Source organism: Sinohyriopsis cumingii, chromosome 17 (genome assembly GCF_028554795.1).
Source record: "Sinohyriopsis cumingii isolate HCF-2022 chromosome 17, ASM2855479v2, whole genome shotgun sequence".
In the NCBI taxonomy this organism is placed as follows: Eukaryota; Metazoa; Mollusca; class Bivalvia; order Unionida; family Unionidae; genus Sinohyriopsis; species Sinohyriopsis cumingii.
In genome coordinates, this window is record NC_142977.1 from 88,156,528 (window position 1) to 88,183,148 (window position 26,621).

The window sequence follows — 26,621 nt, forward strand, 5'->3', positions numbered from 1 at the left end:
TATACCAGTACCCTATGGTGCTTTACTCCACTCTCAAATGAGATACTGCTTAAGCTAGTACCCTATGGTGCTTACCTCCACTCTCAACTGAGATATTACATATGTTATTACGCTGTGGCATATCACACACAGTTTAGATACTGCGTATGACATTACCCTATGGAGCTGCACACTCAATTCATATACTGATTTTGCTTGTACCCTATAGTGCTTAACTCCACTTTCATTCAGTTATTACTATGTTAGTACCCTATGGTGCTGCACTCTCAATTTATATATTACTTGTGCTACACTGTTTCCTGGGAAACCTTTTTACAGCTATGAATGTAGAAAATTCAAAGTTCAAGTGAGACCTATATGTTGATGTTTTTTAGTTTAACAACATTTCTCAGCACAACATAGACTATCCATGGCGACTAGTATTTCAGGAGGAAAAACTTGGAAAACCCCATTAAGAGCCACTGACCAACATAAAGCTATTGACAGCTTTCTCACATACCCACATTGGCTGAGCCACCTCTATGTAACTTGTTTTACATATGTACCATGTCTGGTTGAAATATCTTGAATGGTTTAACAGTTACTCTCTAGAAATCAAACTGTAAATGGAGAAATCCAGATGGACATAGTTACATCAATCCATCCGCCTTCAATGCTCCATTTTTACATACACAAAAACTCCAAGAAGATAATCATCTAAATCCCCTGCCATGCTAAAATGTCTGTCAGGGGACTGATGTGTTGAAGACTTCATATATACATGTAGGAAGTTTGTAAACAAAGTATAAATTAGACTGCAAAGTGATAATTCATGTTTTGCCCGAGATATTAAAATATGAACGGTGAATGAATGATGAAAAAGCAAATAGTCAAAAATGTCTGAAACACCACAAGTCCAATATATGTACCAAGTTTAATAGAGGTAACTTGAACAGTTAAGTGATGCTCCCAAAATAATGTTTTCAGATGGACAGACAGACATATTGTAAGTTATTGCAATATCACATGTTGGGGATATAAAAAGGCCATAGTACAAAACCAGCATAAATATAAGGACCCCGAAAAATTTCCGAAAAGATGACTCTACAATACTGTAACCAATGAGGAAAATCCTATTCCCTTCATACATTACTTCAACTAAATATGATGCAAAACGAGCTTCGAGCTGTAGTTTTGAAAAACATTTCAGTCTCTTTAAAGCTTCCTTTGATTAACTATAGTGAAACCTGCTCAGAACTCAATAAACAAGGTGCATGCATAGGTGCAAGTTGGAAAAATCCACAATACTGAAAAGTAGGCTGGGGTCAAGGGCAATGGCAAAGTTCTGGTGGGAAGGCTAAAAAAGGAGCAATTTTGACACAAATATTTTGAAAGAAAATTGTAACTTAACAATCCAAAATTCTGATTCTTTAATATGATGCATACATCAACTGAATCATTAATATACAAATTTCTCATTGCAAATTTTGAAGAAAAAAGTGCTTCCTTCATCTCAACATAAGTTTTCCATTATTAATCTGTTGTTGCTGATGTTGTAGGGTTTAATGGCATTTTTCAGCACAAGATAGGCTATACATGGCAGCCAGTATAAATGTTGGAGAAAGGACACAGGAAAACCCCGTAATGTAACAAACAGGACAATAGTTTTATGAAACATTTAGTTTCTTGCTGAATTCCTTGAGTCTCTTTCAGTTACCAAATAACCACAATGCTTATTCTAAAAGGTTGATATTGAAATAATTTCATTTTCATTCACTTAGTCTGCAAATAATAATTTGTCTTAAATCTGTTTGCATGTGCTGCTTTAATATGCTGATTGCCTTTTTTGTTTCAAAGTCATTCTCCTGTTCTTACCATGAAGTCAGTCAGCATATACAGGGATCGTCCTGGGCTTTGCCAATGTCACAAATTGCGATTTTTTTTCCTTATTGGCGACAAAAATATCCCATTTGGCGATTTTTTTTGGCGACAGACTTTTTGGACTGGATAAATTAAAAGGGAGAACGAAAGGAAGCCACAAACTTGACTAAGCAATGCACTGGAATCTATCTGTTAAACAAACGATCCTTTGTTCATATTGACAACCCCATCTTTACAGTGCATTGTTACATCATAATCTGCTTATGCTGATGTCTGGGCTGAGTACTGTATGCTGTGATACAGTCCATCATGCTACCGAACTATACCTACAACTGACTGACTTCTGAAGACGCGAATAGAACAGATACAATTAACTGAATGGCTAATCCTTCTGCTTTTTGGGCTTTTTTTTTACATATACCAATACAAGTTTTGCTGAACCGTCATAGAAAACTGATAACCTTTGAAGTACCGACTACTGTGTATAAATACAAAAATAATTATTTATTTCTCAAAATACAGGAGTGAAAGAATCCCTAAATTGGGTGTGAATTAATGCTTATATATACGGTCCAATATTGCCAGGTGTTGACTCGTGTAAGTTTCATTCGTGGGAATGGAGATCCTATTTTGCTTGTCGAGAAAATTTATACAACTTTCAGTGATCATTCTTGGGATTTAAAAAGCAATTACAAGCTTTGTGAAGCTAGCCATAAAGGGGGGGGGGGGCATTTAATTACAGAATGCATGCAATCGACGGTCGCATTATATGTCACTTATCTTACATTGCAATGTACGATCATAGGGTTTTATTATTATTAAAATGTCAACTAAAGTTGATAATGCATTGGTTAGTCAGGAGTTGGCTGGCTTTGTGGCTTATGCTAGGGTTCAAGTTCTCAGGAATGGTAAGGTGTATAGAGGTGTTAAGGACTTGATTCAGTTGGCAGTGAGATCCAGGGCAACGTACCCTTGCGCATCTGCGGCTGCTGAGAGACTACTGGTGTCACCTGTCAGCACTGTAGACTGTGAACGTGGATTCAGTAAGATGAACTTCATAAAAACTGACATCAGAAATAAACTCTGCATCTCATCTCTCGAGAATTTAATGACAATCAGCATGTACAGATGTGAAAGATTAGACTGCATTCAACAAATGGGCAGTGGGCAGCCCTAAAATCACGACGGACCTTCATGTAACACTTTGTAACATTTTGTTAATGCTTGTTGCAATTAAAGTATTAGCTAACTCATCTTTTGTAATATTCATTGCCTGTTACATTAATAGATTAAATTAACACTTGGAAAAATGTACACTACTTGCGACAGCTTTTTAAAAGCCAGGACCATCCCTGATATACATATTGTATAAAGTCAGTCAGCATATATACATTGTATAAAGTCAGTCTGCACATATACATTGTATAAAGTCAGTCAGTGTATATACACTGTACAAAGTCAATCAGCATATATATATTGTATAAAGTCAGTCAGCATATATACATTGTATAAAGTCAGTCTGCACATATACATTGTATAAAGTCAGTCAGTGTATATACACTGTATAAAGTCAGTCAGCATATATACATTGTATAAAGTCAGTCAGCATATATACATTGTATAAAGTCAGTCAGTGTATATACATTGTATAAAGTCAGCGTATATACATTGTATAAAGTCAGTCAGCATATATACATTGTATAAAGTCAGCATATATACATTGTATAAAGTCAGAGTATATACATTGTGTAAGTCAGTCAGCATATATACATTGTATAAAGTCAGTCAGCATATACACATTGTATAAAGTCAGTCAGCATATATACATTGTATAAAGTCAGTCAGCATATATACATTGTATAAAGTCAGTCAGTGTATATACATTGTATAAAGTCAGCGTATATACATTATATAAAGTCAGTCAGCATATATATACATTGTATAAAGTCAGTCAGCATATATACATTGTATAAAGTCAGCGTATATACATTGTGTAAGTCAGTCAGCATATATACATTGTATAAAGTCAGTCAGCATATATACATTGCATAAAGTCAGTCAGTATATTTACACTGCATAAAGTCGGTCAGCATATATACATTGTATAAAGTTAGTCAGCATATATACATTGCACAAAACTGCTGAAATAGAAAATGCATTTTCCTCCATACACTACCAACAGTCATGAGAACTAGACAGTTACACTTTGAAGTTTCAACTCAGATAAAAGGAGTGTGCTGTTCTTTTAGCCATTTATAAATCTGTAACCTTACTGAATTGGAGAGAAGAAAAACTACTTTTATTGTATGCAAATTCAGCATGGGCTAAATTCCAATTGTTCTGATCAGTGACTACCAAACCAAGATAATGTAACAACATTATGTTTTTAAAAGAAATCGTTCTATGAAGCAAATGCCAAGGTGTCTCACTCAAATAATTCAGCACCCTCTATCAGCTTGTTCCTATGAGGTAAATGTATGAATCAAAACAGCAGTAGAGTGCTGAATTATGGAGTTAAGTCTGAACTTTGTGATTCAGCAGAACACATCCAAGGAGCCTTGAGTGAACTGAATACTGCATGAACACTTCTGTTTGCTCACTCAACAGTAAATCATAAGCTTAAAATTTAGTATCCCAAAGCATTGATTTTTTCCCCCTACTAAACACTTTCCAACCAATTTAGCCTCCTACCCCACAAAAAACTAAATGGATCTGCATGATTTTGGAAGATCTGTGGGGGCATTCTGAGATGGAACTTCTGACATATAATGGAGACCTTTCACCCATGCACCTGCCCATATAAAAAGCATTTACAAGTTTATTTTCTGAACTTGATTATAATTTTCATACTCTGAATGATGGACATCTGTCCATAGATGAAGTTCTCTTCTACCTTAACGTCCTTTATACATAGATTTCACTGTATGGCATGTTTCAATAGATATCAATTTAACAAGTGATCCAAAATTTTCATATATTTATTTTGTTCTTTTCCTTTTATTTCCAATTTTTCTTTGACCGAGATGACGTAACTGCTCTATTTGCTGCCCATAAGGGCTAAATTATCGTGTTGCCCATAATGGCTAAATTATTGTGCTGACCATAATGGCTACATTATTATATTGCCCATAATGGCTAAGTTACCGTGCTGCCCATAATGTCTAAATTATCATGTTGCCTGTAATGGCTAAATTATCATGTTGCCCATAAGGGCTAAATTATTGTGTTGCCTGTAAGGGCTAAACTATCATGTTGGCCATAATGGCTACATTATCATGTTGCCCAAATTGGCTAAATTATCATGTTGCTTGTAATAGGTAAAATCATAAATAGTAGTAAAATGTTGAATAATAATGAAATAAGAAGAAAAATATGAAAAAGTATTAAAACCATCTACCATAATCTTTGCAAAGTAAACAAAATTGTGCATTTTTAATCAAATTATGCAAGTGTCACTCACCCATAAACTCTGAAATTTGAATTGAAATAAATCTGTCAACGATGTCTGCAGCCTTTTATAGTTGTATAGATTAGAAATATATAAATATCAATGATGCATTTCTTGACTCAAAATACAGCCAAATCCCACCATTAAGTCTTCCATGAAACTACATAGTAATGACCTTGATTCACTGACACATTACAGTTATGCTAATATGACATACTTTTTCAGTGACCTTTAAGAGGCTTTATACAAGATTTCAAGTAAAAGCATCTAAACTATTACTCTTAAAGCAATTATTACAATCATAGCTCCATTCGAGGGGTGTTTCACAATTACACATATGTATGTGTGTGTTAGAAAGTACTTTTTCAAAGATTCCACTTGTCTTATTTTAATCCAAGTGGTAAACATAAAACTGCAGTTGGGTATACACACTTCACCAGCATTTCAAGATAGTTCCTATCATACCCTCGGGTCCAGAGAAGATCATGTTCTGATTAGGTCAACAAGAGATTCAAGTAAATGGTGGCCATGACCGCTCAAAATGTTACAAGCTTATGAAGAGCAAATCATGAGGACCAGTCAAAGCTATGGATAATCAGGATCAATCAAGTGCCTTTTGATCCAACTCCCTACACAATATATTAGTTCTGCAACAATCCGAAACAAAAGCTAACAGAATTATATCCCAGTTTTACAGGAGCTCCCTTGTAAACGGCCACTGCTGACAATTTCATGCAAACATCTTTAATAGATTTGGCAACATACAGCCTGGAATTGATAACTTTTAAAATACAGACTAAAACCTTTACATGAAACTTTATCATTGGACATCAAAGTCCCATTGTGCACAAAAGCTTTAAAATTTTTGCAGAAATGTTTATAGAAGGAAAGTAGATGCAGCTAAAAATTTCATGTAACAATCACAATAAACTTTGGAAATATCTAATTTTAAAATTTCAAGTAAGTTCTAAGTTTCAAGATTTATAATTCAATGCCACAGCCTACTGAATTTGTCCGAACGGTTTCACTGATATGCTTATTATACATGCATATACTAAGAGCTGTGTCCTTTCATTTTTACATGTTTTCAGGTTTAAAAAAAGATTAATGTCTTTAACAACAGTTCTTAAATTCAAAGATAGAGTGGGAAAGCAGCACCTAATGCTTCCACAGAAGAATCACGTTTAATGGATTATACAATATTTTAAACTTATGCAAGACATATTACCATATTTTTTTATATCTGCTTATCGGCAGTGAGATGTACGGGAACACTGCTATCAGTAAAGTTTCATTATATATGCTTATCAACCAGATTTTTTTAATACATATTACCTAACTGATCCAGGAAAGGTAAGAGAGATAAATGGAAAAGGCAGTAACAGAAAAGATACAGATAAATGGCCATGCTAATCAGCTGATTAAGAACAGACTAATCACCACAAGAGAGAATATTCATTCTTGGACTTTGTTTTTGTATACAAACATACCATATATACTTGCTTAGAAGTCAGGTCCAACTGCAATTAATATAAACCCTGATCTGTCATCGCATTGTATACTGGCAGATTAGGATTTTTGTTGTTTGTTCGATTAATTACTCCCAAGAAATTGTAAAGACCTAGATCTACTAGTGCAGTATGCAATGGCAGATCTCATTCAATGCAGCTGGATCTTATAAACTAGTATATACAGTATATAAACTTATTTATGCTACAAATATAAGATGTCAGTGTGCACTTATTTTCCATATAGACTCATTTACACTGGTTCTTCACTTTCCAGATTATAAACACCACACACTCAAACTATAAGTTTACTCACTCAAACCACCAATCACTCACTAAAACTACAAATTACTCAAATGAACTACCATTCACTCAAATTACCAATCAATCACTCAACTACAAATCATTCACTGAAACTTCCAATCATTCAATGACACTTCCAAATATTCACTCAAACTACAAATCATTCAATTAAACTTCCAATCATTCACTGACACTTCCAAATATTCACTCAAACTACCAATCACTCACTCAACTACCAATCATTCACCGACATTTCCAAATATTCACTCAAATTACCAATCACTCACTCAACTACCAATCACTCACCGACACTTCCAAATATTCACTCAAATTACCAATCACTCACTCAACTACCAATCATTCACCGACATTTCCAAATATTCACTCAAATTACCAATCACTCACTCAACTACCAATCACTCACCGACACTTCCAAATATTCGCTCAAATTACCAATCACTCACTCAACTACCAATCATTCACCGACACTTCCAAATATTCACTAATCATTACTAATCATTCATTCAAATTACCCATCACTCACATTTAACAATTATCCACTCAAGCTAACAATGATTTATTCAAACTATCAATTATCCACTCAAACTTCCAATCATTTATTCAAACTATCAATTATCTGCTCAAACTTCCAATCATTTATTCAAACTACCAATTATCCACTCAAACTTCCAATCATTTATTCAAACTACTAATTATCCACTCAAACTTCTAATCATGTATTCAAACAACCAATTATCCACTTAAACTTCCAATCATTTATTCAAACTAGGTACCAATTATCCACATAAACTTCCAATCATTTATTCACACTACCAATCATTCACTCAAATTTCCAAACTTTTAAACTGATCCAATTGGTCCCAGAGCTGCAATGACTGTGGCTGATGTGCTGGTATTGTGACAATTGGGTGTTTGTTCAAAAATACCACTGCATCAGTGCTGGGTTGCTACTGTGGTGTGTCCTTGGGCAAAGCACTTTACTCCAATTGCATTGGCACTAAATAACCTACTTGTGTTGCTTAGTTATAAAACATCAACCCAAACCACACCACTTCATCCCTAGGAGGTTTGTGAGATGAAGGTTCTCATTTAATCATTTCTTTGCTTTAACTGTATTCATACAACATAATAAAGGCTGTACTTTATAACAAAATTTGTCACTTGATAAATTAAACCAACATGGATTTATAGCATTCCCTTAATGAAAAAAAAATCTTGTGGGAATAATTAATGATCTAAATCACCTCTTTCACTGGCATCATCAACTAGAATAATTTCATTGAGAAGTTCCCTTGGAGATCTGTCAATAATACTGTGGACTGTCCGTAGAAGTGTTGACCATGCCTCATTATGAAAGACTATTACAACACTTGTGTCTGGTAATTCAGATATAGGAGGGTAATTCTTTGACTTGCAACTGAAATGATAAAGACAAAAACAAGATTTTTAAATGAAAGGCATAAAAATAGTTTTTAGAAATATTTAGAAATGATTGTTATATCTCAAAGTTCTTCCATCACATTAAAAGGACCTCTCACATGGAATGGCAGTGTACTGATAAGAATTTCAACGAACTCAAAACTATTTCTTCTTTTTAACTGCAAAGTATTGAAACCAGCTCTGATATTCTTCAGTGATAATATTTTCAAATTAGCCAATGTGGCAGCCGTATTTGAGAACAGTTAAGCACCTTTTTCATTTTGGACCAACCAAATATCATAATTAGTCTTTTGGTGAAAAACCATGTCAGTATGACATTCCATTGAAAAGTAGCAATAACAAGATTTTCAAGATGTCATTTTGGCACCATTTTAAAGGTACAAAGAATAGGCATTTTTTCCATCAAATGACATCCAGTCATGTATAAGGGTTGCTAAGCTATGCTAGTTACCAGAACTGTGCATGTATGGACAAATGGACAGACAGACAGAAAAGGCATCCAAATGTCTGAGTGCCCTTCTATTTTCATGTTATTATGCACCTATATTTTAAAAAAAATAATTTTACGATATTGTTCCATAAATATTTCAGTATCTAAGTGTAGTCGACAGGAAAACACATTCATATGTTTTCTCTCGATCCTTGCGATAATTTGATCTAAACTCCAGTAAGCCTCAGTTGCTGATTGAGTTATTTTCTCTTGATCACCATGTCAACATTATCTTTACAAGAATCTGCCTCAGTTGCTGATTGAGCTGTTTTCTCTTGATTCTATTGTCAACTTATCTGGACTCCCTCATTTGCTGATTGAGCTGTTTTCTCTTGATTCTCTTGTCAATTTATCTTGACTCGCTCAGTTGCTGATTGAGCTGTTTTCTCTTGATTTTCTTGTCAATTTATCTTGACTCGCTCAGTTGCTGATTGAGCTGTTTTCTCTTAATTCTCGTCAATTTATCTTGACTCGCTCAGTTGCTGATTGAGCTGTTTTCTCTTGATTTTCTTGTCAATTTATCTTGACTTGCTCAGTTGCTGATTGAGCTGTTTTCTCTTAATTCTCTTGTCAATTTATCTTGACTCGCTCAGTTGCTGATTGAGCTGTTTTCTCTTAATTCTCTTGTCAATTTATCTTGACTTGCTCAGTTGCTGATTGAGCTGTATTCTCTTGATTCTCTTGTCAACTTATCTGGACTCCCTCATTTGCTGATTGAGCTGTTTTTTGCATAGAATGCCAAGGTAGTTCAGTTGGTAGAGCACTGGATTTATTTTCCAAGGGTTGTGTGATCATTACCCACCAAAACTAACCTGGCTTGGCTTCTGATGTGTGTTCCTGGGAAAGTCATTTAGCTGTCATTTCTTAGCATGATCTAGCCAAGAATGTAATAAGGGTACTGTTGAAGCCAACAAACAAATTCATGTTATAATAAAACACATTATAGCAATGTTTCCATGTATTGCCACAATTTCCATATAATTTCAGAATAAAATTTAATTGCATAATTTAAAGACTGTTGATTAATGATTTGGTTGGGTTAGGTGGTATAATGCCTTTTTTACAGCACAAGATCGGTTAAATAGGGTGGCCATTCCATCTGGTGGAGGAAGAACCACTGACCCATGTAAAGCTACTGGTAAGCTTTCTCACACACTCATGCTGGTCAAGCCGAGACACAAACACAGGCAGACAGAGGTGAGATGAGTGAGTGATCTGTAAAGGCAAGCACCATAGACCACTCAGCCAACCAAAAACCCCACACATTAACAATAATGAAAAGAAAAAGCCTCCCCAAAAAAGAGGATGAATCAAACTGAAGCAAACAGATAAACAGTCCAACTAATCAATTCATTTGAACAAAATCAGCACCAGAAGAGCAAAGTATACGTCTTAAAGTTTTTAAAAAAATACATACGTTTACTTATTTCTGCACACAAAAAATACTGGAATGCCTGTGTACGGTTGTTTTCTATGTATGCATATCTTCATAGATGCTCTTATTAAACTTATACTGCATCTTGGTTAATCGTCAACCTCTAATGTAGAGGAATTTTATCTCTAGATAAAAGTACATTAGATTAACTCATTACCCTGACATTCTATAATCTGGTAGTGATCTATTAAGAGACATCATATCACTGGCTACTAAATTAAACTGGTTTATCTTGAACTTTTCCTTGGCTTCATTTTGCCGTTCAGGCGGAATTATAACTGCTTTTCCCTGCTCCCCTGGCCCTGTTGGGAACCTCTGTATCAGACCTAGAAATAAACAAAAAATACTAAAGCAATCTAGTCAAACATGCTGCACAGGAAAATATACCAAAAAATACTCCCTTAAAATACTTAATTAATTAGAATTTCAACAGTAGTAACAAATACAACACTCCTTCACTACATGACCCCTCATTAATCCAAGTTGTTTGTAAGAAGGTGGGTATGGTCACAGTTTCCATGTTATAAAGTAATGGTAAATTTATATGTAGAATGTACTTCAACACAAGAGTTCACTATAAGGTGGCATGCTCCATGGCTCCCATGACCAGCTTTATAACGAGTGTGGTTTTGGGGGGCATCATATAAGTAAAGTAATTTGGCAATCATCTACTGAGCAACCTGAACTTAACTAGAATTTACTACTTGCTAACCACTGCAAGTGTCAAGAGATGGTAATTAAAAGTTCCAGATAAATTATGGTAATGTGTCATTGGCCACAGGACCAACTTTTTGTTTGGTGGACTCCAAATGCTAGAGGATAACAATACATGGAGCTGCTGTCACCCATGATGAACTTAGTTGGTATATGGACTGGAAAAAAATACCTTACCCTTTAGCCTTGTACAATATTTCAATTTAATAGCTGGGTTGCATATTAGGTGATACATGCAACAATTTGAGCAGGATTTTCACATATTCACATGGATCATTAGATAAATTTCGTATCCACTAATAATCAAGGTAATGCAGCTCAATTCATTATATGTCATGAGAAACTTGTTAGTGTATGCCTCATGAATTTATACTAAAGACAATGGTAATATTTCATAGTGGAGTGGCCTACATAGCTGTCTTTCTTGAAAGAAATAAAAGCTTGAGAAGTGAATGAAATAAATAAGGAAAAAGGTCCAAAGGATACATACATTCTAAAAGATCATATAAATTGTACAGACAACTAAATGATTAACATGAAAAACTCTATTTTTGTGTATGCATTAAACAGATTGCCAGTGTCTGCATGTTCAGCCCATAAAAAAAAAGAATTAACCTGAACTCCAAGGTGAAAAGATCAACTGATCATGTTGCAGAATGATTTATCTCAGCTTCATAATGATTTATGCAAAATATAATCACAATCCATCAAGAGGTTTAAAAACTATATGCAGCTGAACAAAGCTAAAACCTTAACTTAAATTTTCTATTACATTGCCCCTAGGATCATCAAAGGGGCATGCAAGTGTGTTGCAGAACAAGTTTTCTCCACTTCAAAATGAAACATTATAAGCATGAACAAAATCCATTGCATGCTTTAGGAAACAAATGAAAAACTAACAAAAACCTGATTGCAAAATTTTCTACGTAAAATGCTGATGCAGTATTTGCCGATTCCACCATAATTGCTACCGTATGTCTCACTTCCACTGACTAGTTTCTAGCCTGTCACCAGTGCTGCTTGCGATACCCCAACCTCCCATCTCAAACACTACAATGCCACTTAAATAATATTATGACATTGTCATTGTGCAACTGCCATCACCATCAAGTGTTACTTTCATGTCTTGCCATATGCAGCATCAACAACCATTTAAATTTTAACAGATACCTACCCATGTAAATACTCATAAAAGAAAACAATGATTTCATTTATAGTGAAACCTATCTTATATGATCACTCTTGGTCATGGGACACATTCTGATAAGTTACAAAATCAATGTTTCATGAGTACTTAAATATTTCACCTCAGTATAAAGGACACTTGTCTAGATGACACTTGACTCTATGGTTCAGTCAGTATCCTTCATATACACAATCACTATAATGCATATTGAACATCTGTTGCAGAAGATACCATATATGCTCATGTACAAGTCGAGTCCAACTGGAAACAATATAAACCCTGACCTGCTTTCACACAACGTGCCAGCAGATCAGGGTATATGCTGTTTGTCCTGCTGATTATTCACAACAAACTGCATAAACCTAGATCTTCCAGTGCATTATGTGATAGTAGATCTGGTTCTGTGCAGTTTGCAGTTTCCTTGACTTATAAGTGAGTACATACAGTAGTATGTCTCATGCTTCGTCAGTATCCTAGAATTTTGTCCATGTCAACTCTTTCTTTACATATTAAAAGTCTTATAAAATAAAATATATTTGTTCACCAAAAGCAGAATGAACAAGTAAAATATCAAAAAACAAACCCTGTAATCATTTAAGATAACACATTTCCTGAAATAAAAGGCCCAAGCCAGAGATCTTGACTGATATGTACTCAGTAACAGCAAAATGCCAGGTCAGTTCACCAAGAAATCTCTTGACTCTGGTTTTTACTTATTTGGGGTTTTGTAATGGCAGCTGCACTGATTGAAGAGATGCATCGACTTGAAAGGCACTATTCCATGATTCTTGCTGTTAAATCTGTTGACAAGTTTTCTGATGATATCATTTACAGGATTTTCTTATTTTAGTTGTTGTTATTGTTGTAGGGTTTAATACCATTTTTCAGCACACGATAGGCTATACATGGCGGCCAGTATTAACACATTAACCCCTAGCGACGACTTTACGGGGCAGGAGGTAGTAGCCTACTGTCGAGCTCTGTAGCGTCATGGTCATGCATGATACACTAATTGCTCATACATAATGCAATTTGATTTATCCACCTATCATAATTACCTTTGCTAATAACCAGTAGGTGCATTCGAGTTATTACAAGATACATAAAATTGCATTGCATCATGTGTGAAATTCCAATGCTGACCAGCCTTATTAATCTATGGCATCAGTTGTAAAATTTTAACAGGACTTCAATGCCTTGATGATTTCTGTGAAATTTGTTCAAAATTTGTTCAGTGGTTTATCGAAGAAGTCATTTAAAGTTTCTATTTTACTTTTTAGTAATTCTGACCATATTTAAAATTCTGTTCTGTAGATTTTAAGGCATTTTAAACAAGTTTTTCTTCTTCATATTTTTTAAATGGAAGCCATATTTCATGTCAGCCTCATTTGTATAAAAATAGTCTTTAGGCTAGAATGCAATTTGCAAATAGTTTGGTCAAATTCTGTTGTGTGGTCTTATAGAGTGACATGTAAGTTGCTTGAAAGAACTGGTTATTCAATTCTGAAATTTCTACAGGTATACATGATTTTGTCAGCTGAAATGTCTACAGAGCCCTCAGAAGAGGAAGAAAACAATGTTTCCTACCATTTATTTTCCTTTAGAAATGGAAGGTACTCACTGGGAATCTCTTTAGAAACCATCTTGATCGTCCCCAGCAGAGATTCAACTGAGACTGGGGATCTCTTTAGATAGTGAACGTAATTGTGTTATAGCTATAAAAAAAATCCCAGCTTACAAAGGAAATGGAATCAAAATTCATATTATACTAAAAAATCCCAGCTGACATTGTACTGGAAACAGTCTGTGTCAATAGACAAGGCATAAATATCGCTGAATGTTCTCATAGATGCTAGGACAAGATAAAACACAGTCTTGCATGTGAGGCAGTGAAAAAATGCCTCACTCAGCAGCTCATATGGATTTTGGTTTAAGACCATAAAGCACAAGAAATATTACAAAAGTAAGAGAGCATGAGAATAGTTCTCTGCAGCTCAAAATACTTAACCCTTTCATCGCTATGGACCGGTTTTCCAGTCCAGGGGAATTAAGTCCGTAAACACTATGGACTGCTTTACCGTCTGGGGCAGTGTTCTTCTCTAACGTTATAGTACATGACTATATAAATTTTGGGATACCTCTAATAACTTCCTACTTGTAATGTAGATATTATATTTAGATTATCTCGTGAGTTTAGCTTGTATACAACTAGAAATATCGAACAAAGTAGGCACTTTTAACGAGTTTTCCAAATGGTGAAATTTGTATACAAAAAGGCGGAGTTCGAAGAAAGATAGTGAAGTGTTAGATTTTGAATTATCAGAGGATTTTACCAATTTCGACCAAGTAAAGTTGGATGAAAATGAGAGAAGGCGTCTGGAGAGGCAATGGAATGCGCTTGTGGGTGACGGTGATGACGATGAAGAGGACTTTGAAGGTTTTGAACTGGAGGAAGTGTACGCTCAATGTAATTTTGATTGGACGAAGTTGGAAAACCAAAAAGATTTGTTTCAGTTTTCTGAGAGAGTTGGACCCACCCATGTGTTAGATGGCTCCAGGAGAGCTTTAGAATATTTTAAAATATTCTATTCAGATGAATTTTTTGGAAACATTGTCCGTCTAATGAATTTGAATGCAACGATCAAACGCGCCAGAGGCGATACTGTCATACAGGTGTGTGGACCAATTTCACCTTGGATGAAATCAAGGCATTTTATGGAATTTTAATTTCTACCTGTCATATACCTGAAAGAAAGACTTGTGTTGCTACTGGAATTATTCATGAGTACATCTAGGGTCAATTGAACAAAGTTTTGGGAACTTTTTAAGTTTTCTACGAAGTAAATAGATAATTACTTGTATTTTACCTGTTGTGTTACCTGTTTGCACCTGTATTTTAACAGTTGTAATAGATATGCACATTTTAGTCAATTAGTCATAAAATTTGATATCTTTAAAATTGGCAAAGTTATGTTATTTCAAAATCCACAAGTCATTTTGCTTTACAACTCCAAAGTTACTTAGTGTTGAGGACTCTATGCCCCCAAAGTTACTTAGTGAAGAAAGAGTTAATGAGATCAGCATGGTGTCAATTCAAACCAATTACCATGCCCGAAGAGAATTTAAGTGTGTGGAAATGGCAGCTCTAAATCCCTTGATAGTGGATACTGAACATCTTTTGTTCTCAAGCAGGAACAAAAGGAAATCAGCAATGTAAGTTACACATGGAAAGCCACGATCAACGTGTTTCCTGCTGCAATGATCAAAGAAGATCTTCAACCTGGCATAATAGACCTTATATGAAGAAGCTCTTCTGGCCTGAATGATGCAACTGGCAACATGGCATGATCACTTGAGCTGAGCCAAGTTTGATGGTGGAGAATCTGAGGGCTGCTGTGGAGGAGAGATCCCTGGAGTTGCTACATCAATTCCCTCCTGTGAGGTAGAGACCTAATTCAATTGATCAACCATGATTGCTGGTGCCACAGAGGGTCTAATAAGAATGATCTGAGCAGTGGAAGTTCAGCCTTTTTGCAGAACTTAAGGCAGCAGATGGAATGGTGGGAAGGTGTATGTAAATAGCTGATTGCCCAAAAGTGTGAAAAGGGACTCTGTTACAAAGCAGTGAAGAGACCATTCTGTGACAGGATGTCCATCAATGTTTTTCTTTTCTGGAATGTGGCAGACTCAAAGGGTGATGTTCTCTGAAATGGCCCAGCAAAGGTGGTTCCAGACCTCTGCACAAAGTGGAGCATGAGTGCCTACCTAATGTAGAAGATGTGCTTTTACAGATGTGTTCTCGGAGAAGAGCATAACACATCAATACCTTACTCTACTGATGCACCCTTGCAATGCTTGCGATACAGCTTTCATTCCTAGGTTGTTGATCCAAAGAGCCTGGAAAATTATGCCCTCCAGATCTAAATGAGCACCACAACAGGAATTTGATTCACTGGCAAACATATTAGGGTTGGGGTCAAGTGCATGCATGGAGACTACAATCGGGAATCTGTCCCAATTATAATCCACCAGTGCAAATGGTTATGAAAAACTGGTCCTAGAGTGAATGGGGCTGATATAGAGAATCTCTATGTGTGGTTTCTACCTTGCAAGAAGGAGGAACTAAACGTCACATGTAGAATTCCTAGGGGAACCAAGCCCACAATGGCATTCAAGGTTCTCAATTGGGATGGGTAAAGGCGAGCAAACAAAAATGTTCTGAGGAAGGTTCATGAGGAAGTTCATCCCCACATAAACGAAGTCCTGTGACGATATAAATTCCAACTCCTTGAGGTTGAGTAGATGACCCAACAAATTCACCATGTACCAAGGGACTAAAGCTGAACATTGTGAATCATCCAGTTGTCAAACCTACTAGAGAATCCATGTTCCCAGTAATCAGAGGTAGGCTTCTATCACTCCCACAACTTGTGTGAAGGTTGTGGGTGCAGTAGAGATTCTGAATGGCAGAACTCCAAACTGAAAAACTTCCTGGTCTAAGCAAAACCAGTTATTTGCAATGTGGATGAAATATCAGGATGTGCAAACTGGCATACTGAAGAACAATTGAGACTGTCAAATCGGAGAGATGAAGTGTTTCACAATGAACATGTGGTCTCCATCTTGAAGGTTCCTCCTGTGGAAAAAAAAAGTTTCAAGGGGAGAGAACAAATATGATGTAAAAGTTTCCACCTTTCTTGGTAACCAGAAAGCTTTGGGAATAGAATGTGGGGGCCTGATTGTTCAGGACCCTCTTGACTGCACCTTTCTTCAAAAGGATGTTCATCTATTCCCTCAATTCCACCAAACCGGTGAAAATACATGGGGTTCCTGATAGAGGACGTTGATCCTGAAACTGGAGTTGGTAAAACTTGCTCACAATGTAAAGCACCCAACCTTCATTCATAATGCTTGATCAAGCCTCTGGCAGGAAAGGAAGGAGGGTTAGACATCTTCCTCCTTGGGCTCTGAGTCATCTAACTGCACCATGAACCCAACAGAGAAAGAGGTGGTCTTGTTTGAGGCTGCATATTGGACTGGGGTTGCATCTGTTGGAAAAACTTGGCAGATGGCCCAAGGGTAATTCACATAAGCATGATTACTGACCCATTATGCTGGGCCAGAAGCAGTTGTGAAGGATCAATGTAATTGTCTTAAGAAGCTACAGTAGAGAGTCCATGGAATAGGGTCTTAGCTTTGAATGAACCAGCCATTAGAAGGTCTTTACTGTGGTTAAGTAAGACTTCTGAGGAGGCTAATGCAACGTCATGGTGGATGTGCAAAAGTCTGCTAATAACGTCACTGCAAAGGGGAGACAAAATAGTCTGCCCTACATGAAGTGATTCCTCTAGCTTTCCAGGTTGATGCCACCTAGTGAGGAGGTGATGGAAGGACACAAACTACATCATCACCTCTCTGTGTGGGCAGGGTCCAGTAGCACTCTGGAGCATGAAAGGCCAAGGACCCTGAGGTTTTTGGGTCCAAATCCCATAAGGATTCATTGAGATAATACCAAAGGGGGGGGGGGGTACTGATTGAATATCCTTCGTTTGTCTCTGCCCAGCGGGCACACACCCAATCCTGCAAAGGACAGGATGATCAAGGATTGTACTCAGTCATACCATTAGGTCTTAGAACAGGGGTCTCAAACTCAAACCACCCTGAGGGCCGCATGAGGGGATTTTCAATGGCCCAAGGGCCGCACCACCTTTGTTATCTCTCATGACACCTTGTGACGCCAATCGTTTTGCGTGCCACAGGATACGGCTTGGCCGGCCACGTGTTCGAGATCCTTACTCTATAGTCTTTTAGCGAAACTTGCTCTTACTGAATCTTCGTTGCACTGACTAACATTGGTAAAGAAACTTCTTTGTTTGCATAATGCTGATTTAAGTTGCATAACTTTATCCTCTCTAATTTTGCCCACGTAAGCGTCATATTTCTCACGGTGCATTGTTTCGTAGTGCCGACGCATGGTATACTCCTTCAGAACAGCTATCGTTTGTTGACAAATGAGACATTGAATTTTATCGCTGACCTCAGTGACAAATTATAAATTCCCCCATTTGACTTGAAAAACTCTTTTCGTCCGCGAGTTTTCTTTTTCTCAAAACAGAAGACATTTATATGGGCCTTTATGTTTATAAAAATGCAGCAAAATCAACTTTATAATTCAACATCAACTTGATCACTTTACTGAAAAACCAGAACTGGAAGTCCGCATTAAGGGCAACAATTAATAGAAAGACTACAAATAAATAAGTAAGTCAGAGTTTCTTATGGTCAAAATGGCGCTAACGTTAAAGTTCAAAAGGCGGCGAGAGAAAAAGAAATAAATGAATAGTCAATTTTTTGAAAATCCCAAAATGTGTCGCGGGCTGCACAATATGCCCTTGCGGGCCGCGTGTTTTTGAGACCCCTGCCTTAGAATGATAATCAGAGAATACTTCATACTAAACTGATTCATTACTCAAATGGGTGGGTGTTCATCATTCTTATCTGAGAGGGGAGCACGACTGGCTAATGTTATGTCTTGAAAGTGGTGTACTGCCTCTTGTGTGCGAAGGAGCAACATGCTCCCCTGGACATATGAGGTCAACAGAGCAACACCCTAACAGGAGGGAGCAACACTACTTCAGACATAATGTGAGAAGTATACCAACTCCCTCTCTGGAGGAAGCAATACATTATCCTAAACATCAGGAGTGTCTGACTTCTCCTTCCTTTTGGGTGGAAGTGATCAAGTCCTCAAATGTGATGTCCCTCCTTCTTGAAGGACTCGTGGGCTGCCAAAGAAGTTGGTCCTATAAGCTCCTAGGATCCAGAATTGCTCTTTCAACCTGAAGAGCTCAATTGGAAAATTCTGAAAATGAGAGGGAAGGAAGTTTCCTCAAATGCCAATAGGTGTGGCTGGAATATGCTACATTCCAGGTTTAAGAAGGCTTTAATTTGCAATGTTCACAATTACAATTTTTAATGTACACTTCGAGCAATTGATACAGTATGGATGAGTGTCCCAAGGGCCGATCTTGTGACCACACTACTTCAATGACTGTACTGATATTATTCTGAGAATATATTTTAATATCATCAGACATGATTTTGGTGTTCCACAAAAAAGACGAAAATTGGAAAGTGGGGTTTGTGGGTCCTTCCCCCAATATGGTCTCGAGGGGCAGCTCCTCGGATCTGAGGGTCCTGGGGGGACAAAGGCCCCCAGCCAAAACTGCATTTTACAATCATAAAAAACTGCTCCTAGTGCAACCTATGATCATAATATATAACACAGTAATCATTTGAAAAATAACAAACTTACCAAAAAGTTTCAACTTGACTTGAATAATTTCACAATTTTTATTGTCACATGAATTTGTTCTCGGTGCTTAAGTTACTTCATCTGCATGTCAGTGTTCACATCTTAATTAAGTAACAATAATTTCTCAATTTTTGCAGCAAATAGATTATACTTCTCTCTTTTCATAACAAATCTGTAAAATAAACACCCAAATATATCAACTATATACAAATAATCCCATACATTCACTGGTCTTTTTCTCCAATGGACACATCATGTTGATATTCCAGTCAAGCTCTCTGTGCTGCTTCGGCAAAGATCTGTTTAGTCTTTCTTTTTGGCTGACTTTTTTGGCTCAATGTGCAATCATTTCTTTTCCTTCTCAATGACGGCCTTTAAACTTTCAAGCTGGTGCTTGTATTGGCAACATGCAGTGCACATATTCTGACAGAGAGCTACATCTTTCTCTCATGCAAGAAATCTTTCTTCTTATAGTAATTAATTGCACTTTTTCCAGATGCCTTCTGAGCTTCAATTTTTCTGTATGCAGCTTCTTTTGTAGGTGCCATTCCTAACTATTCCAACCACAATTAATGCAGAGCAAAGGCCACAAAATGTCAGTCCTGAGTAGCGTTCACAGGGCTCGAAATTAGCAGTAGTCCACTAGCCCATGGCTAGCTGATTTCCTGTTGGACTAGTAACTTTCATAATTTTAATAGTCCGATGGGCTAGCAAGTGTCAGTTATCAATAGTCAGCATTTGTTTACACCATTCCCTAATAAAGACTTGACTTAGCAGATGTTCTGTAGAATCAAAGCAGTGGCCATTGTAAACACAGTCATACAATATTAGCATGAGAAGATGAAGTCAATTTCTGCCTTGGAAAGGTGCGTTTCTATAACAAGAAGCCATCCGATTTTGTGCATTTCACTTAACAGCACAAATTATGGTCCCATCATTAACAACGGAAGTTTGGTAATTCATCTAATTAATCTGATAACAAATTAAATGAAAAAATGATATCACACTTTATTCACTCGACCACAATAACAAACTACAAAGCGGTATACCACACAAAAGAACATGACAAAAACTATTCAAAGAAATTAGTTTGCACATTTTTTTGTTTAAAGTTCTTTATTTTTTGCTCGCTACCCAAACGCTCCAACAGTCACAAACAGGAAACTACATATTTTACATTTCCATCAAAATAATTATAAGAATTAGATCAGTTTATTACAATTACGTTACTGACACATCCTTTCCATACAACTACTTTTTCTATGATGATAAGAATAGTTTTTATATTTTTCCCTTACAAGAATGAACAAATAATTGAATACACGTGGAGATATCCAAGCAGAATGCCGTACATTTGTTGGGAATTAAAATCTCTGAGCATGGGCATCTAAGATTTGAAAATTTTCCGCCTTATTATTAATTTTAACAATACAATGAGGTTCGATTAATTAGTAATAATTACCAAACTTACGACTTATGATACTGTAATTGGAACTGTTAAATACAATGCGACGAGTGTCAGATGGCTTCGTTTGATGGGAACACACCTTTTCCAAGCTGAAACTAACAATATCCTCTGATGCTAATATTTTATAGCAGTGTTTACAATAGCCACTGCTCTGATCATGCAGAACATCTGCTGAAGTTAAGTCTTTGTTAGGGAGAGGCCATTTAATTGTGGGAGGGGGGCAAAGACACATGTTCTGAAACGTGTTTCTTGCTCTGACTTTCTTATATAAAGGACACTGTGCCATTCCTTTTCTTGCTTTAAATAATTCACATCAGCGATACTATAACATCTCATATTTCAAAACAAGGCACAATTTCCTCCTTATAAGACAGGAAAAATGTGGCATTTGATAGGTGTTCAGCCACCGGAAAAAAAGCAAAAGTTGAATGAGAATGATGAGGAATAATTCTTATGATAGGGAAAAGCGTAATGGAAAATTTCAGAAGAAATGGACAAAAGACAGGGAATGGCTGAATTATGACGAGGAAAGGAATGTTATGTGGTGTAAATGGTGTACACAATTTGCAAAAACACACAGAAAACATCCATTTTTGTTGCGGGTTTTAGAATTTTAAAATTGAATTGGTAAACGTACATGAAAGCTGTGTGACATTGTTTTGTGAACAGGACTAGTAAAGATTTGGCAGGACTAGTAAATTTCTCAATATACTAGCCCTTCTGGCTACAAATAAATTTGTGTTAAATTCGAGCCCTGGTTCAGTTTTCTTATAAACTGACCAACTAAATTTCCGTCAACTTTTCGCTTGAGCCATTCCCATTTCCATATTTTTTTAAACCTTTATTTAAACTTCTCATGTCATGGTCTCTCTCAACAACTCGGGACGCCATTTTTGCAAGCACACTTCTTCTTTTCACTGCCATCAATTACCATTACACAAAGATTCATGGATGAATTTAAACTGTTGACCAATCAGAATACTCTTTACGAGAGTTGTGGGCTAACTAATATATGGAACAAATATGTTACAAGGGTTGTTGCAGAATGGGACCAAACAGACCATTTTCTAAAAACCGAATCGGAGATAATAAAAAAAGAAACGGACTATATCAAGAAAAATCAGACTAAAGCCATGAGAAAAGCTGAATTCCACTTTGAAACGGAGAAAAATCATGTCTGTATCATGCGTAAACTGACCTTTTCTTTCCTATGTGCACAAATTACATCCATACGAAAGGAAACAACTGAACCTGTTTTGCCTGTTTTTTCCTTTTGTAAAAAGATGTTTCTCACTGTTGTAACCTTTTATTCAGGTAAAAATGCAGATACACCTGCAATAACTGTACAAAGTGGGAGCAAGGACAATATTAATATTTGTGTTGAAGGAAACAACAATAAGAAAAATGTCACTGATCTTTATGGCAATCTAGTTTTTAGACTGAAAAGTATCCGTTGCTGCTGTTTATCTTAGGTTTTACTGTTATTCCTCAACATATGGACTGACCAGGACCATAATTACATATCTGGAAAGAAGAGTGTACCCAAATACCAGGACGTAGTTATATATCTGGAAAGGAGAGGAGTGTACCCAAATACCATGACCTTGAAGGAGAGCAGTGTACCCAAATACCAACAGGTTGGCATACGAAAGGAAACCTCATTGGTTCCTTAAAGAAATGAATTCTAAAATGGAGAAAAGGTTACCAGCAAAGAATTTAAATTATGGATAATGAAACAACAAAATTCAAATTACCTAGTAAATGCAATGGGGAGACCACCAATGTGGTAAACACTTGATACAAGCAAATTTTCTCTGGTGGCAATCTAGGTGTAACATCCATAGAGCATGGCATCATTGAAAAAGATAACCATTCTGCACATGTACCATGCAAGGTGCACAAGTGGATTGTGTCATATGTACAATTCTCCACTCTGTGAGAGAATGTATTCATATCAAACAGATGATGGTTTTCTGACACCAAAAAATTACAGCTGTGCAACAGCCACCCCTTCTGCCACTCAACACCAATGTAAAAAGACAGTCAACAGTAAAGAAGAGCAATATTTTGTTTCTATTTTCATTAACAGCAGTTATGTATTTGATTGCATACTGGCATCATCTGTTCAAGTTTGAAAAATTTTCATGCCTGGATGATCAAATTCTGATTAGCATTTTTTTAGATCAAGTCCTTTAAAGGCTTTTCTATATTTAGCAATGGTGGCCATTTGTGATGGTGGATCAGCATAATTTGAATAGCCTTAAAATGCCTTTATGCCAGAATGCTTTCAGCAGGCGTCAAGGACAAGCTATTTAAATTTTTTTTCTACCATTAATTGATCAGCATAACCTAAACAGCCCTTCAAGCCAGGATGTTCTCTGCCATGTTTGGTTCAAGTTGGTTCAGTGGTTTTTGAGAAGTTGAAAATAACAATTGTTGATGGACTTACCATGCACACTGGGCCGTACCATATGCTCACTTGACCTTACAGCCAGGTGAACTAAAAACATGAACAAATTAATAAAACAAAAGAATAAAGTGAAACAAAATCACTTGAAATACAAGCAAAACTTCTATTTCAACAGTGCATCAAACAGCAAACTGAAATAATGCAGTACCATGAACATGCAAAACTACCATATATACTTGCTTACAGTCCATTTGTAAACAACACAGACCCTGATTTACCATTGCAAAATGCACTGACAGATCAGGGTCTATGTTTATTCTAGTGATCACTCCAAAAAACTGCATAAACCTGGATCTGCTGGTGCATTATGTGACAGCAGATCTGGGTCTATGCAGTTTTCAGTTGCATCTGACTTGTGAGTACATATGGTAACAAAAAGAAAACTAGCATCTAACAAAAACATGAACTGATTTGGGTATGTGGTAAAACATGAACTGATTCGGTATGTGGTAAAACATGAATTGATTTGGGTATGTGGTAAAACATGAATTGATTTAGGTATGTGGTATGCAGATAAGCATCACAATGTTGTCACTTTAAAATAACAGCACACTGTATATATTGGCTTACAAAGTCAGGTCAAATCCCTATTAAAAAGAAAAAGAAAAAACCAAACACACAATTTTGGGCCCATTCAATCTAATGTCAACACATTAACCCCTGGTGATGAGTTTAAGTGGCAGGAGGTAGTACCCTACTGCCGAACTCTGTAGCATCAAGGTCATGTATGATACACTAAAGTGGGTGGTATTATAGAAAGGTAGACAGATGTAAGTCTACAATGATACCAAAAAATCTGGGGGAAAAAAAGGAACTCCAACTTTTACCCTTCTGCTCATGCGCAAGCCAAATAGCCAATGAAAAATGATGTTTCTAACACATCTAGGCAGTATGTTATTGAAAGATCACCTGGGATTTGGTGTTTTCGGATCTATTCAGAAATAGCTTTCAAAATGTGTTTCCTACTCAAATTTCAGACGAAAACGACAAAAACCTTTAGGGGTTAATGTGTTAATGGGTGCATGTTGATGACATCACCAAATTTGAACATTCCTTGCGTATTTAATCACTTGTACATCGACATTGCACATAAATTACAAATTTTGCGATTCCCTGACGATTTGTAAAAAAATTAGAAAATTCCTTGTTAACACATTAACCCCTGGTGATGGGTTTAAGTGGTAGGAGGTAGTACCCAACTGCCAAACTCTGTAGCATCAAGGTAATGTATGATACACTAAAATGGTTTGTATTATAGAAAGGTAGACAGATGTAGCTCTACAATGATACCAAAAATCTGGAATTTCTAGTTCACTACAAAATACAGAGGGAAAAACCTCATTTTTGGACCCGAATTTTTTTCTACCCGAAATTCACCTGTGGTCGGAATCCGATTTTGTGCATGGATTTTAGACTTTTAGGTCTCATATCTAAGGCAGACCAGTATGAACTGCAAACAGACAGATGAACCTTTGCAAAAAGTAGGATAAGATGGGCATTTGGAATAAAGAATGGTCTTGATACAAAGACAATAGGTCCATTAAGCAAAAAAAACAACAACAAAAACCCTCCAATTTTTACCCTTCTGCTCCTGCATGAGCCAAATAGCCAATGAGAAAACAGTTTCTAACACAACTAGGCAGTATATTTTTGGAAGATCACCTGGAAAGTTGGTGTTTTAGGATTTATTCAGAAATAGCTTTCAAAATGTGTTTCCTACTTGAATTTCAGACAAATACGACAAAAATCTCCAGTTAAGGAGACATTCACTGAAATGAATAAGTCTCTTAAAGCAAACGTGTTCTCTGTTGTCCAATTTTGGTGTTCATTATATCAAATTGGAGGGTTTGCTGTATATGATGGCTGTCATCCTTGACTGTAATGGTACAGTGAATATTACATGGTCTGGCAACCAATACTCATCCGTTACCTAATAGGCAAAACTCTGGCTACTCGGTTATGCAGTGATACAATGAATACAAGGGTGGCACGCAACATCAGCAGCCACTCCGTGAGTGTTGACTGGTGGTTATGTGTGAATGTGAAGCTAAACACTGACATTAAGTATACACCACTGGTAGCATACTAGCAGTTCTAGATCAGTGTGTATTATATATATGTATATTAATTATTATGGAAATATTTCCTCCACTACATGTATTTTCATCATAGGTCATACTTTGAATGCACGCATCAATGACATTAACTGGGGTATATTTGTATACACGCACGCATACATGTAAAACATAAGCTGCATACATTCCAGAGTTACCAAAGCTACATGATGCCATATTCTGAGTTTGCATATTGGTAAATAAAGCTGGATGCTAAATTTTGAGCCTGTCTCACCTACTCATCTGCATATGTTCTGCTGGTAACACGTCTGTCATGTCAATAAAGTTATGATAAACATGAACACATTTTGGCCAATAATTTTTGTGCCATGCAAAAAAAGCTTGCTTCAGCCCTTTTGTGAAATTTATCAAATAATTCCTGTAGAAATAATATGTACTGAATTATAGGACTTAGAATGGCCATAAATAACTGACTTGGAGATCAGCAAACTTCTGATAATTAAGCCAGAGGTTGTGTCAAACAATCAATCAAAGCTTTCCTTTACTTTGAAAGTTAATTTCTGATTGGCTGTGTTGAAACTTAACCTCAAGGTCAGGATCACTGCTTTTATAATCTCCAAGACTTTTCTTGCAGAAAAAGCAAATAGAACTGAAAAATGCCTACTTGTACTAAACATTAAATATCACTGCTTATTTTTTCACATTTTTTAACAGATACTATACAACTATACAATAAATCCCCAGAAACTTTAATGCTTGACAGGTAAGCGAAGCAATCAAAAACTTTAAATCATAACTTCATTTCTAGCATTTTAGAATGTTAATTCTGTACAAAATGTTGAGAAGCACAAGAAAACAGGGATACTATTTGCAAAGTGGAAAAAAATT

The 26,621-nt window shown here is 36.3% G+C and overlaps 1 protein-coding gene across 6 annotated transcripts in view; it reads right to left on the minus strand.

Annotated features, from left to right (window-relative positions):
- Positions 1 to 26,621, minus strand: part of LOC149779385 (polypeptide N-acetylgalactosaminyltransferase 13-like) — a 165,948-nt gene that overhangs the window by 74,497 nt on the left and 64,830 nt on the right. For all 6 annotated transcript variants that reach the window (XM_089940031.1, XM_089940030.1, XM_089940029.1 and 3 more), the window contains 2 exons: positions 10,663 to 10,831; positions 8,385 to 8,557 (listed from right to left, as the gene is read on the minus strand). In XM_089940031.1, the coding sequence (XP_089796157.1) occupies positions 8,385 to 8,557; positions 10,663 to 10,831 (342 nt within the window). The remainder of the gene's footprint in view (positions 1 to 8,384; positions 8,558 to 10,662; positions 10,832 to 26,621) is intronic.